Here is a 12,528-nt window from a genome sequence, read left to right on the forward strand (position 1 = left end):
CTTCTCGACCCGGCGTGGGAGATTTGTGTAACATGTCGTACGGTCGATGTGCAGGTGTGCAAGGTCGAAGTTTGGTACAGATCATGAATCTGAGGATATTCCCCTGCTATAACACCACAAAAACCCATAAGACGATTGAGGGTTCGTATTCTGTACAGACTTGGCCCATGTATATTGGGTTAATGTCGTTTCAATTTCGATATCTGCGAACAGCGTCGCCTCTGTTGTTCGGGATGACTACTGGTTGTAGTGTCCCGCCTGATGTTTGATAAGGAGTTCTGCCCTTCGCAAATTATTCCGGATACCGATTTTCCGCCCACGGGCAGACGGAAAAGGAGTTGTTGTTGGTGCTTTTGGTGATTTCGTACCATGTGTGATTGATTCAACGCTCACGAGCTCGCCAGTGCGGGCCTATAGATGCGAGGAGATCATCACTAAGTTGCAGCGGCAGCGGCTGAGGAGGCCAGTACATTTTGTTAGTCAACCGCCTGCTTATGTAGGGGGGCTACAGCATCTACCAGTCAAAAATCGCAAGAGATGGCGTGGTTGCATTCGCGTGCTAACAAGTGCGCGAAGCTGCGGAGATCCCAGGCCTGGACTTGAATTCTTTGGAGGAGCTTGCACGGCTTTTGTCGTCAATCTCATGCCACAGAACCGGTATCAAAATGGGGAACGTGGTATTCTCCTTGCGTGTCCGTCAGCAGAGCCCACTCTTGTCTCCTGGACATATGCAGACTAGCAGGTCAGGTCACACAAGACTGTAAGCAGCCAAGACGATGATCTCTCGGTTGATCCACCACTTTGGGTGTTGCTGAGGCGCAAGGTGAGGACGGCAGTTCAGATCCTGTGGAAATCGTCGAATCCATTGCTTATAATGAAATAGGAACCCTTCGCTAGGATTACGGGAATAGCGGGTTTTCTGTTTTCATTCAAAGACCATGTTGACAGGAAAGCTCGTTCCTATGATCGGCCTCTGCCTCCTATGGCACGCTGCTGCACAGGACTCGTACAACTTCATGTAGGGCTGAGCACATGCAACATCTCTTACCTTACAGATGATCAGACTAACGAGATATATCAGAGTTATTGGCGGTGGCGCGGCCGGCTTGACGCTCGCGACGCGGCTTTCAGAGGAACCAGGCTTCTCGGTGCTTGTCCTTGAGGCTGGGAGCGACCATACCAACGACACCAAAGCGCAGTGCCCTGGCATATTTGCTTCTATGTACGGTGACCATGAATACGACTGGGACTACCGAAATGTTCCGCAGGTAAAGTCTTTCTATGTGTCATCACGATCCCCTGCAAACCGTGGTAATTGACATCCTCTCCTCAGCCATACCTCAACAACCGGACTCATGCAAACATTGCCGGCAAAGGTCTCGGCGGCGGCAGTGCTGTTAACTTCATGTGGTGGACGCACGCATCTCGCGAGGATATCAACAATTGGGGCGTCCTTGGGAACGCGAACTGGAGCTGGGACGAGGTGCAGCCTTACTTGAAGAAGTCCGAGGCGTACGTGCCTCCTCCTTCAGCTGAGGCCGTGGAGGACATGCAGACGCAGTATGTAGATCCAGGTCTACATGGCACGGACGGGCCTATTATCAACTCTTTTCCCACGTCGTACGGTCCATTTACGGAAGCTTGGGCCAAGATGTTCGAAGCCTTGGGGCAGTTCCCTGCTGGGGACCCGAGGGGAGGCGAGGCGCTGGGAGGGTACACGAATCTATTCAACATCAACCCAGAGACAAAAGAGAGAAGCTACCCTGCGACCGAGTACCACCTCCGTGCTTCCCAGAGACCTAATCTCACAGTCCTCACTGGAGCTTTTGTCACGAAGATTCTATTCAACGGCGGCGAGGAGGAAGGAACGGTGGCGATTCCCAGAGCTTTTGGCGTGGAATATCTCAAGGACAACTCGACTTACACAGTGCAGGCGAGTGAGGAGGTAATTCTCTCGGCGGGATCGATGCAGTCATCGAAGCTGCTGGAACTCTCAGGGATCGGCGACTGTGATCTCCTAAGCACCTTCGGCATCGACTGTCTCGTCAACAACACGAACGTGGGCGAGAATTTCCAGAACCACCTTATGCTTCCCCTCGGGTGGGCCGTTGTTCCCGGAGTCACGACCACAGATGACTTCTCCTCTACAGAGGCATTCAACGCAGCATTGGAAGAATACACCTCATCCAGGAGCGGGCCGTTCTCTACCGTGAACGGCAGCTCAGCGCTCCTCTCCCTCGAGCAGATCGGTGGGTCATACAACGCGACAGATGCGGCCCCGACAGCTCCGTACGAAGCCCAGCACAAGCTCCTCCTCGAAGGCCTCAACTCCTCCCAGAACTCGGCGGTCCAGGAGATCTGGATATCGGGGGGCATCTCGCCATGGTACTACAACGACAGCTCCAAGGTCTTTGCCGGCCCAGGCGACGGCGGGAACTACTTCAGCATCATCGGCCTCGTCTCACACCCCTTCTCCCGAGGCTCGGTGCATATCCAGTCCAGCGACCCGGCTTTGCAGGCCCGCCTCGACCCGCGCTACCTCTCACACCCGATGGACAGGCAGCTAGAGAGGCAGCTGGCCTTCCACATGCGGGACGTGGTGCAGAACCCACCGCTGAGTGGGCTCCTGGAGGGCAACGGGACGGTGTTCCAGTCGGGGTATTTGGATGGTGGTTTCCTGGGTGAGGATAACGTGGATGCGTTTGTGGCGGACAAGATATTGATTGCTTACCACCATTCTGGGAATAACGCTATGCTCCCACGTGACAGCGGCGGCGTGGTTGACCATAGGTTGAGGGTGTATGGGGTTGAAGGGCTGAGGATTGTGGACGCCAGCGTCTTTCCGATGGTGCCACAGGGGACTATCACGAGTATAGTGATTGCCGTGGCGGAGAGGGCAGCTGACTTCGTGAAGGAAGAGTACTCGCGTGGGTAGTCTATGCTCATCAAGGCGGCATGTGGCACGCCTCACCTAGGTGCTCACAGTGGCCCAGGTTAAAGCAACCACAATCCCATGTATGCTCACTCCTTCTTGGTACCTAATATTATAGTAAATCTTGATTCAACAAGGACTGGCCTGGTGATATACAGGTTTCCCACGGGAAAGTTCTTGGTAGAATGGTGCTCTGGGGTACGTGGTCTGAGGGTGAAATTTCTCCATGACAGCTTTCACACCTCCGTTTCCTTTTCCCACTTAGCTGTATTTCATTTGATAGTTCCTCAAAATATATCCTACATTTTGGCCTTCAATAATGTGAGAGAGCCGTCATTGCAAGAAAGTGAGTTTCGTGGAAAGATGCTTGAGAAAGCTGCTGAGCTCAGGCTGAACCCTGCGATCACGTTCGGGGACCCAATCTGTCGGCCCTCGCCCTGCTTTCGAGAACAATGAATGAGGGCTATTCTTTCACATTGTATACATCAGGGTCATATTTATGTCCTTGTAGCAGTGTTCATGAATGACTCCCTATGTGCAGTATGTGGAAGGCTGGGCTACATTGTGGTCATGCTAGTGAAGTACTGGCACCACCAACCTTAGGATGTGCGAACAACAACGTTATGAAAGCTAGACTCGGTTGACTATATTATTCTGATAATCCAATGATTCTACACAAGAATTCGGTTTTCACTGGCTGGAAAGGCGTGGCTTGTTCTGCCTTGCTAGTTCTAATCTCAGACCGTAGTGTTCACCCAGAATAGTCCCGGCCCATATTCTTATTCAACAACATGGATTCAGGCCCACACAGTGACTTTGAACAATTCATGACGTCTCCAGAAGCTATTAGCAGTGTTTTGATCTAATGCTGAGTGCTTACACGTCTTTTAGTGTGGTCCGGCGGTCTCCGGTCCCGACTCATGCCGGTGGATCCCCGGGCCCCCGGCCTAGTCGGCACCCGATGTCGATCCCACACAACCTTCACAAACCCCCAGAAATTAAAGAATTCAAAAAGAATTCGGTGAGATGGCCGAGATGGTTATGGCGCCAGGTTAAGGTTAATCTTAACATTCATTCCTGGTGGAGCAATCCTCCTGGGTTCAAGTCCCAGTCTCATCAATGATAATTCTTTTTTTTCCCCTTCACCCTGTCCTACAAGACTATCACGCCGTCCTTGTTCCCGGCTTCTGGTTCCTGTCATTGTTTCTCATTTCCAAGGGGTTTTTTTTTCTTTCAAGTATTTCTGGTAAAATTCTATCTGGGTAAAGAAAGGGAAAATGGGAAACGGAGAGCAGAAGAACGGCGAGCAGGGAGTAAAAGATAGGAAAACGGGAAATCGAAAATATGTCAATTAAGGATATTAAGAGGCTTTCAATGATCAATACATGTCCGTCCTAAATGCCCACAGTGGACAACATGATGTCCATACGGTACTACAGGCAGGGTGATCTTTTACCTATCTTCACTGGCAATGATGGATGCCCTTCCACGCATATGATCTAATGATTCCTCGGTTCTGTTTCCTCACATAATATATTCTCTATTCCCTCTTATTATTCGCTGCTGTGCAGGAATGAATGATTACTACTTCGCTCAGTCTTAAGTTCCCTCAACCTGATCAATACTCGAAGACCGTTGAGTACATGTTGTTTTTAACTAGAATATAGTTCGCGAAGAAAATGTTTATTCACAACGTTGCGAGATAAGTAACCAAAGCCATCTCATATAGCCTCTGTCTCGTATATTCTGTCCCAATTCAGTATCTCTTCTCTCTAACAAGGACTAATGCAAATCGGATCAGAAACCGAGCAGCAGATATAGCGCTGACAAAGCCTTCTTAACATTGTATGGAGTCTGAGAAAAAGTCTAGCCGATTTAGAAAAGCTCCCGAATTAGGATGTCCGGGCAGTGCATTTATATTTATCAACTATTCTGTCTTGTCTCACTATCAATTGAGCTGTTTCATCGGCTGACTCGATTCAAACGTGTTGGAAATCAACTGAGTCGCCTTCTTTGTCGTTGTTCCCTGGATGTATTGTTTGTTTGCTTCGTCCCTCGGCTCTGGTTTTCCACGCGGTTTTCCCAGGGTCTTGACGTGGATACGGAGGGGTTTGAACGTTATATATTGTCTGCGACGTGACTACTGGTATTTAGTAGGCTGATACTGGGTCTGGTAGCTTTCAAAAAGGAACCTCTTGGCTAGCATGCTGCTGTTCAGTGGCGTTCGGCGTATGAAACCTTCTCCGATCAAATCTAACGTTCTCCCGGGGCCGGATTGGCGTTTTGTCTCGGCAACGTGGCTGCACTTCTTGCCCATTCTCTGAGCAGAGAGTTGGCAAGTCGTGGTGTAGACTCTTGTTCACTCACAGTCCAGTCTCTGACACAGAGTCGCCCCGAGTCATCGTACCAATGACAGCGCGCTCATCTTCCCAGAAGTATTCAGTCGAACAATGCACCTTCAATAGTTTCCCAAACCGTATTTGCAACCCGCCGATGTTATTAGAGTATGAGTCAAGCTCAATCCCCGGCATTGGTTCAATAATTACAGCTATGTGCTCTCCTATCTCTTTTGCTGTAGTGTCCTTGGTGATTTTGTTTAATTGAGCATTGATCTGACGTAGGAACAACCGCTCTTGGCCCCGGCCATGCTTTTCAGCACACGGAACTTGTAGAGTCTCAGGAAGGTGAACCGGTGTTTATGCTAGCGGAATGGCTGCACAGGCATCTGTGGTGCTGCTTAATGCGAAGTGTCATGGTCACTCCTTGTTAGGCTATTCCAGTTGTAGATTGGGTACTTGACCGGCGACTGAAGAGCTAATTTATATGTTGAGAGTGGTATTTACTAGGAATGAATGCGCCCTTACTTACACATATACAGCCTCCTCAGTATGAGATTACCTTTGTTCTTTGATACTTGCTCACAGATGCGTGAACCCTCCTAACAACCCAGCAGCCCTTTTATTACTTGAATTAGAATCCTTGGCCTGATCCGTGTGACTTGCTGTACCCGTTAGAGTGTTCCCCGCGTATTGGGTTGAACAATACGCCCCTGTCCACTTGAAAGCCTAGTTTCCAACATTTTGTTGGATCCTAGACTTTTTGTGGCACTGCTGCTGTTACCTGCAATGTCAAAGTAAGACGAGCAGCGTACTCCGTGTTGATTTCACGGCCATATACAACCACATCTTCGCTTGTCTTCCTTGCGGTCTTCGCGTAACCACATCTACTCAACTCGACTTTGGCAGCCAGTAATCTCAGGGACCTATTCGATTCGCGCCTTCTTATTGGAACGCGTGGGGCGACTGGACCGAGCCCGGGGTTGATGTCCCGCGACCTCGCTCCCATGGACTTCACGACGTTTGCCAGCTGGTTGCCGAGGCGGCAAGGCATCTCTCTGGCTAGGCACGGTCGCCGGCCTCGGCTGCTCCGCACTGGAGCGTACAGGGTCGTCGACATTGAGCCCACTCTCAAAGTTCTCGGACAGGCTCGCGTTAGGGTCTCGAACTAATATCTGTTCTGAAGTCGGGGGTGTGGACGCAGGCGGTTCATGCTCAGGGTCATCGTTGATTCTAGAACTGCTTGTTTTGTTCAAGGTATGCATCAGTTGTATGTTCTTTGAATATAATTCCTGTTGCAAAGAACCATGATTGGAGGTTTCTGCCGTCACTTGTGATATATGAGACGGCGCAGGGGTGCTCTTTCCACCTTTCTTCTCTGAGTTCTGGTGGTGAGAGTAGTAGTGTTTTTTCCGTTTCAGTTTGTGAGCCTTGAAATTCTTGGCGACAACCTTCGCTGCATTTTGCAAAAGGCCGAGGAGTTTCCCAGCCCCGTAGTTGATTATGATTTTTTCTAGCGTAGATAAAACTGTCTTGCGGGTGAAGTCATTGGCATGTGCTTCGAAATAGATATCATATTCAAATTGAAGTGGATAGTCGGGGACTATGTGATCCTTAGGGGGCGGCAAGTCCGGATGGGATGGGTTTGCTCCGCGGAACTCCCTGGTCAAACAAGCCCGGTGAACTCGAATGATGATGCCATCGGTCGTTGACACAGCGGTGAATACTCTAACCTTGTCGAAGAAGTTTGCTAGGTGCTCTGGGCCAGCTTCGTTGAAGAACTCGTACATGTTGTGCAGTGACTGGCTGGCGGTATTCAGAACTTGGAACTGGGAAACTGGATCACGGAGACTCTTGTATGTGTTCTTTGCCTCAATCGCGAAGAAATGGAAGGCACGAAGTTGCTGAGCTGCTTTCAAGCCTTCGTAACATACTAATTGACGCACCGTTGGCGGAAGGGTTTCGTAATGATCGTTAATTACAGCGGTCCTGCGAAATGCAATAGAGATGTCGGGCTGTGACATAGGGAGCGTCTTGCCATCTTCTTCCAAGAGTGCCCGTGTCGGCATTGGCGAGCAAGTCCACACCCTCTCGACTGCGAAATCAAGAACCCCCTTTGTGTCGTAGATGAAGCGGTGTCGGTTCACCATTGACATCATTACCGTTCGTTGGAAAACAAACTCCTGGGGATCTAGCCTGCATTTCGCCAAATCATCATCCCATTTCTTGTTCTTTTCTTCCTCATCATCTGTTGATAGTGACGGAATTGCAGCCTCATGGTTTGAAGTTGGTAGTGACTCTATTACTGTGCGATAAGGGTCAGGCCATGGGTACCAATTTACATTCCGACCGACAAGACCGTCTTGTTGTTCTGACTCAGTCGTGAGTCGACCTGCTCCAGCACCCATGGTAGGATCCGCTAACACCTGCCGAACGACTTCCAGAGTTGATTCGCTAAGAGGAGGTAGATAGCCAATGCGACTGTAGTAAGTGCTCAAAGTGTCTTCGTCAGCGGATGAAGCTTGAGGTGACAAAGAACGCCGTGGGAAGAGTCCTATGACGAGATCCGGATCCGCGTCAGGAATTGCCGTTGGAGGGTCAATAAATGAGTCGCTGTCCAACGGAACCTGCGGCTGGTCCTCTGTGGCCGATGCCTCCTTCTCTGGCTTTCTAGCTGCCGTGTCCGGGGAAGGACGATGGTCCTCCCTCGCGGCTGACACAGGTCGTCCAAGAGCGGCCGTGCGATTCTTCGCTTTCTTTTGGCGCTGTTGCTTCTCGAATTTGCCAAGATAGTCTTTACCAAACTCAGTGGCTGCTGTAGCTCTCGTATGGCGAGCTACAGGTCTTCCAGGGCCACGCCAATTCTAGTCAGTAGTTGAAATTGATCTTCAAACTGCAAATTGTCCTCGCGCAAGGCATATGACTCACCCGCTCTGCCGTAGTCGCATCCTGGCCCAGTGAAAAAGGCGAGAGAGGAGGCTATGTCTGTTACTGGCGCATCCTGAGCGATGGAGGGAAGAACGAGGAGAACATCAGCCCATCTGGCATCGAGAGGCTTGGGGACGTCCTTTGAGGCGGCTCGGCGCATGCGGGGGTCCAGTCGCATTTTATTAGCACACCAGCTGCACTCCTTCACGACCCTGGCAGCGATAGGGCCAACGGTTGGTCCACGGTAGATTCAGACCAGGCTGTTATGCGGCCACTGTACAACAATCCGTTATCATCTAGCGCTACCCGGCGTGAGGGCCTCCAACGGTCTGGGGAGAGCACTTTTGCTGCTGTGAAAGCGGCAGGCTGCAGCGGGGCCTCGACCTTCTCTTCGAGTTCTATCGCTCTAACGTGAAATTCAGGGCTGCGCCTGGTCTGCGAATCCTACGGAAGCTCCGTCGCCTCCGAAGCTCGCAGAACCATGCAAGACAGGTAGTAGCGACGAGGTCTATGCCTCCGAACGCACTTACAGATTCCCAACTTTCCATGTGGTAGGGCGGGCGCTAATTTGGGAGCGTTGCGGCATGCACCCACTAGGTGCTATTACCCAATCAGTCAGTCTACCCCATGCCGTTTCTCCCACACGCAGCAGACACGGAAGCTATTAAATACTTAATTGAACCAAGATATGATGCGATTGTTTGTAAAGGTATGTTTCTTGTGACCTATATTCCATGATATCTGGGAATAGCGCTATTTAAAGCACCTAGTATAATATGGCAGCTGAGTGTGACGGCGCTGCGGGCAGGTTGAGTGACTGCAGGTGGGCCACAGCGCACAGACCACCTGCAGCCCCAAGGCCCTCTGCTCTTAAGGCCTAACTGCAATCGGAGGCATCCTTCCCTCCTACTCTTTTTTCTTAGCAAGATAAGGTCTTATTTAGAATTCTACAATAATGAGCAAGACTTGAGAGCATCGCCTCTTTTATGTCCCTCTCGTGACACTGAGACGTCACTTGGGCTTTACGGCACGTGGGCTCGAAGTTTGCACCAAATTGTGTGGATTTTAAGAGTAGGCTGGCCTAAGAAAGAAGGAAGGAAAGAGAGCTCTTGCTGTTGAGCCATAGCAGCGATTTGATTGATTGGAGAGGAAAGAAGCTGAGGAAACAGGGCTCCGGGGGAGCACTGTTTATATATACAGAAGAAGAGAATAGTCCTGAGCGTCACTTCCAACACTGGCGGAGCCCTTGGGCTGCAGTTGTAGGGTAGGCAGGCCTTATCGATAAGGGGGCTCCTGCAGGGACCACATGGGGGCCTGCACGGTCTACCCTAGCCCTCAACCACCAGACTTAACTCAGGGGCTGCTGTGTATGTACCCCTGTACCCTCCGTCTCTAGCCCTGTGAGTCTCCGATCTCATTTTCTAAGCCCCCTCGCTTTCCAAGGTCCTTATGATAGAGAAAAAGAAAAGAGAAGGCGAAAACAATAAACAAAAGACAAAGATAAAGGTTGACAAAATCATCATCCGCGATCGTTCGAGAATGAGGCCTCATTAATCTCCGGCTTCTGCGAAGGAAAGCAATGATGTTGACAGATCGTATGGCTGGCGAGCTCGCCGGCAGATTTTAAATTGAGTTGTCCTCACCTCGTCCTGGGTATATTGAGTGGACGAGGCGAGCGTACGAGGTGTGCGGCTGCCGCGGGCATACTATAGCAGTTTTTCTAATGTCGCTACTAGTAGGACTTAATGGCCTTTAAAAAACTTCCGAAAGCGATGCTTGAAGGAGGCTTTTGCGACCTTCTCGACCGCATGCTCGCTCGCCATGACGACCGGTTGCATGAATTCGTACGCTGCCGCCATGGCCCCGGCCTCCAAGGCGATACGCGTTGTCGGCACGCCATAAATATGGTGCAGCTGCGATAAGTCATGATGTGACGCCTCCATAGTCATCGAGGGCGAAGTATGCGGCAAGATGAGCCAGTTCAGGCCGTCCGCGGTGTTCTCCGCGAACCCGGCGTTGGCGCTGTGGAAGAACTGGTCGAAGTGGTCCATGTGGGGATGCGCGGCTTTGAGGTTTTGGAAGGCTTCGGTGACGTGTGCGAGCTCGGTATTGGTGTGCGAGTGGTCGAATTCCTCGACGAAGGCATCGGCGATGCTCTCGTCGCCGCTGAGGCCAGCGGCGAGGGTGGTGAAGGCGAGCTTGGTGAAGATGCCGATCGTGATGTCCCAAAGGCGCGGGCCCCAGGCCTTTCCCTCGGCGAAGATGGCTTTCAGTTCGGGAAGGGCCTTGATGCGCTTCTTGATCTCCTTCCTGACCTTGTGGAGGTTGATGGCGCCTACGACGGTCTGCCAGAGGTTGATCGCGGCCGAGAAGGCGAAAAGATGGCAGGCGGAGGCGATGGCGGAGTTGACCACCACGCCGGTTGCTGAGGAGGCTATCGATCGACGAAGCTCGGACTCAAACTCCATGAGCATTTCAGGGGAGAGCCAGCTGCGGTGCGAGGATGACATGAGCCTTGGATCAGGCCGTAGCTTGAGGACGGCCGGTAGGCGGCGATGCAGGGGATAGTGCTTGGAAGAGGGGTCCATGGTTACCCTGGGACAGACAGCGGGAGTGAAGCCGTTACTCAGGTGGTGGGACTCGTTGGGAACGGTGAAGGAATGGATGCAAGTTCAGTCTATCAACACGTATGGAGTGGCATGGCTGAAGACGACGTTTATGTGTTCTTGGGCCTCCCAGCGTCTCCTCTTATTCCCAACATCTCATTTTCCCTCCCAACATCTCCTTTTCAAGGGGCTTGCTTTTCAGCATTTTGATACTGACGTCCTTCCGGCACGAGACATGCATGTGCCGTGGGGGCTTTTGTCAGCCAGGTACAACATTGAAGGGTGAGCCACTGTCCCCATGTAACACAACCTTCAAACTAACAGGAACCTGGAAGCTTGCGCCTCACTGCAGGTGATTTATTCGGGCTCCAACGTCGTCGACTGGTCCCCGATGGGACATCGATCATTCCATTCAAGTCTATGAGGTTCGATCTCATGGAAAAGCAGCACGCATGCCACAAACGACTTCGAGGTTCACGATTTGGAAAACACAGAAATGCCCTCGTCCACTAGATTTCCAAACACGAGCTAATCTACAATGGCAACGGAAGCGCCCCGTAGGCACGGCTGTGTTCAAGAAGCAACAATGGACGCCACTCTGAAGCACCAACGGCCCCGGGGCACACGGATGCTGTTCCCATCAACGTCTCGATCTAGAATGCTAGAAATCTTCGGGAAAATACTGCTCGGATGCCCGCCACTGCCAAGTCTGCGCAATGTTCGTTGTCTGCCTGTCTGCCTTGGGCTTTGGTAGTGCGCAAGGTTGACATCGGGACACATGTAGCTGTACGGAGTACACTGTATAGTACCTATGCAGGTACCTACCACCAGATCCAAACCCCTCTGCATCTGTGCATTAGCGCTGATTTCGGCCGGGAAATTGCGTATAGATGGATGCCATGCCACGTACCTAGGTAACGAAAGCTGGAAAAGTTTCTTTTCCAAGAATTTTCAAACGGTAGGAGCGGCGCCTGGGCTGGGAGCCCACAAGACCATGCGGTGTTTGAGTCCATGCGAACGTGACTGTATATGGACGTCGGTGAGGAAATTTTTGGCTGCTTTTTGGACATGCCTTCAGGAAAATAATTTCATCTGAACAAGCCCGGCATCATCACATGTGGCTGCCTTACATCCCAATGGGATCCCTATCTACTGCGGGTAGGTGTCCGTCCACCTTGAGTACCCGTAGAGCACCTGGGCAGTTACACGGCGTCCTTTCAGCTGCAGGTTTGGGGCTGGAATCTGGCTCCGAGTCCTTTAAAATGCGGAAGAGAGCCGTCACATGTGACAGTCGTGGTGGGCCGTCCTGGGATCACTGCTTTGCAAATTTTCGACCTTAGTATTTAATCACGCCGACAGTCCTCAAGTGCTTTATGTCTACCATCCACCACTCTATGTCTGCTTAGTGAGGTAGAAGCTTGTAGATCTCGCTGTAAGCGCTATCGAAAAAGTCAATGAAAGAGACGGCGTGGCAGACAGGTCTTTGTGTCTCGTATGTTGAAATGTGGAGTTGGTCCGATCAGCGTGTAAAGAGTTTCAATAGTTGCCGTGATCGATTGCATTGTACCTGAGAAATGAAAATCACTAAAAACAAGAAGCCTTGATGAAGCAATTCGGTAGAGATAATGGAAGATTGACCCGAAAACATCAGTCCGATCCACCAGGTTTGCTCATATACTTAAGGTGTGGGCAAGCAAGCTATTTGTCATCTGGCCGCCATAAGTCA

At 51.1% G+C, this 12,528-nt stretch overlaps 3 protein-coding genes across 3 annotated transcripts; 1 reads left to right on the forward strand and 2 right to left on the reverse strand.

The window, feature by feature from the left end:
* Positions 1-938: 938 nt before the first annotated feature.
* J7T55_002776 (choline dehydrogenase) lies at positions 939-2,935 on the forward strand (the record flags this gene model as incomplete). Its single annotated transcript, XM_053137885.1, has 3 exons — positions 939-1,018; positions 1,082-1,268; positions 1,334-2,935. The coding sequence occupies 3 exons, from the start codon at positions 939-941 to the stop codon at positions 2,933-2,935; spliced, it is 1,869 nt and encodes a 622-aa protein (XP_052998645.1).
* Positions 2,936-6,194: 3,259 nt separating this feature from the next.
* On the reverse strand, positions 6,195-8,356 carry J7T55_002777 (uncharacterized protein; the record flags this gene model as incomplete). Its single annotated transcript, XM_053137886.1, has 2 exons — positions 6,195-8,083; positions 8,197-8,356. The coding sequence occupies 2 exons, from the start codon at positions 8,354-8,356 to the stop codon at positions 6,195-6,197; spliced, it is 2,049 nt and encodes a 682-aa protein (XP_052998646.1).
* A 1,582-nt stretch (positions 8,357-9,938) lies between these two features.
* J7T55_002778 (uncharacterized protein) lies at positions 9,939-10,784 on the reverse strand (the record flags this gene model as incomplete). The annotated part of the gene is made up of 1 exon (XM_053137887.1): positions 9,939-10,784. One exon carries the CDS (start codon positions 10,782-10,784, stop codon positions 9,939-9,941), a length of 846 nt encoding a protein of 281 aa, XP_052998647.1.
* Between the last annotated feature and the right edge of the window lie 1,744 nt (positions 10,785-12,528).

Source organism: Diaporthe amygdali (genome assembly GCF_026229845.1).
Source record: "Diaporthe amygdali strain CAA958 chromosome Unknown NODE_3_length_2959817_cov_65_330692, whole genome shotgun sequence".
In the NCBI taxonomy this organism is placed as follows: domain Eukaryota; kingdom Fungi; phylum Ascomycota; class Sordariomycetes; order Diaporthales; family Diaporthaceae; genus Diaporthe; species Diaporthe amygdali.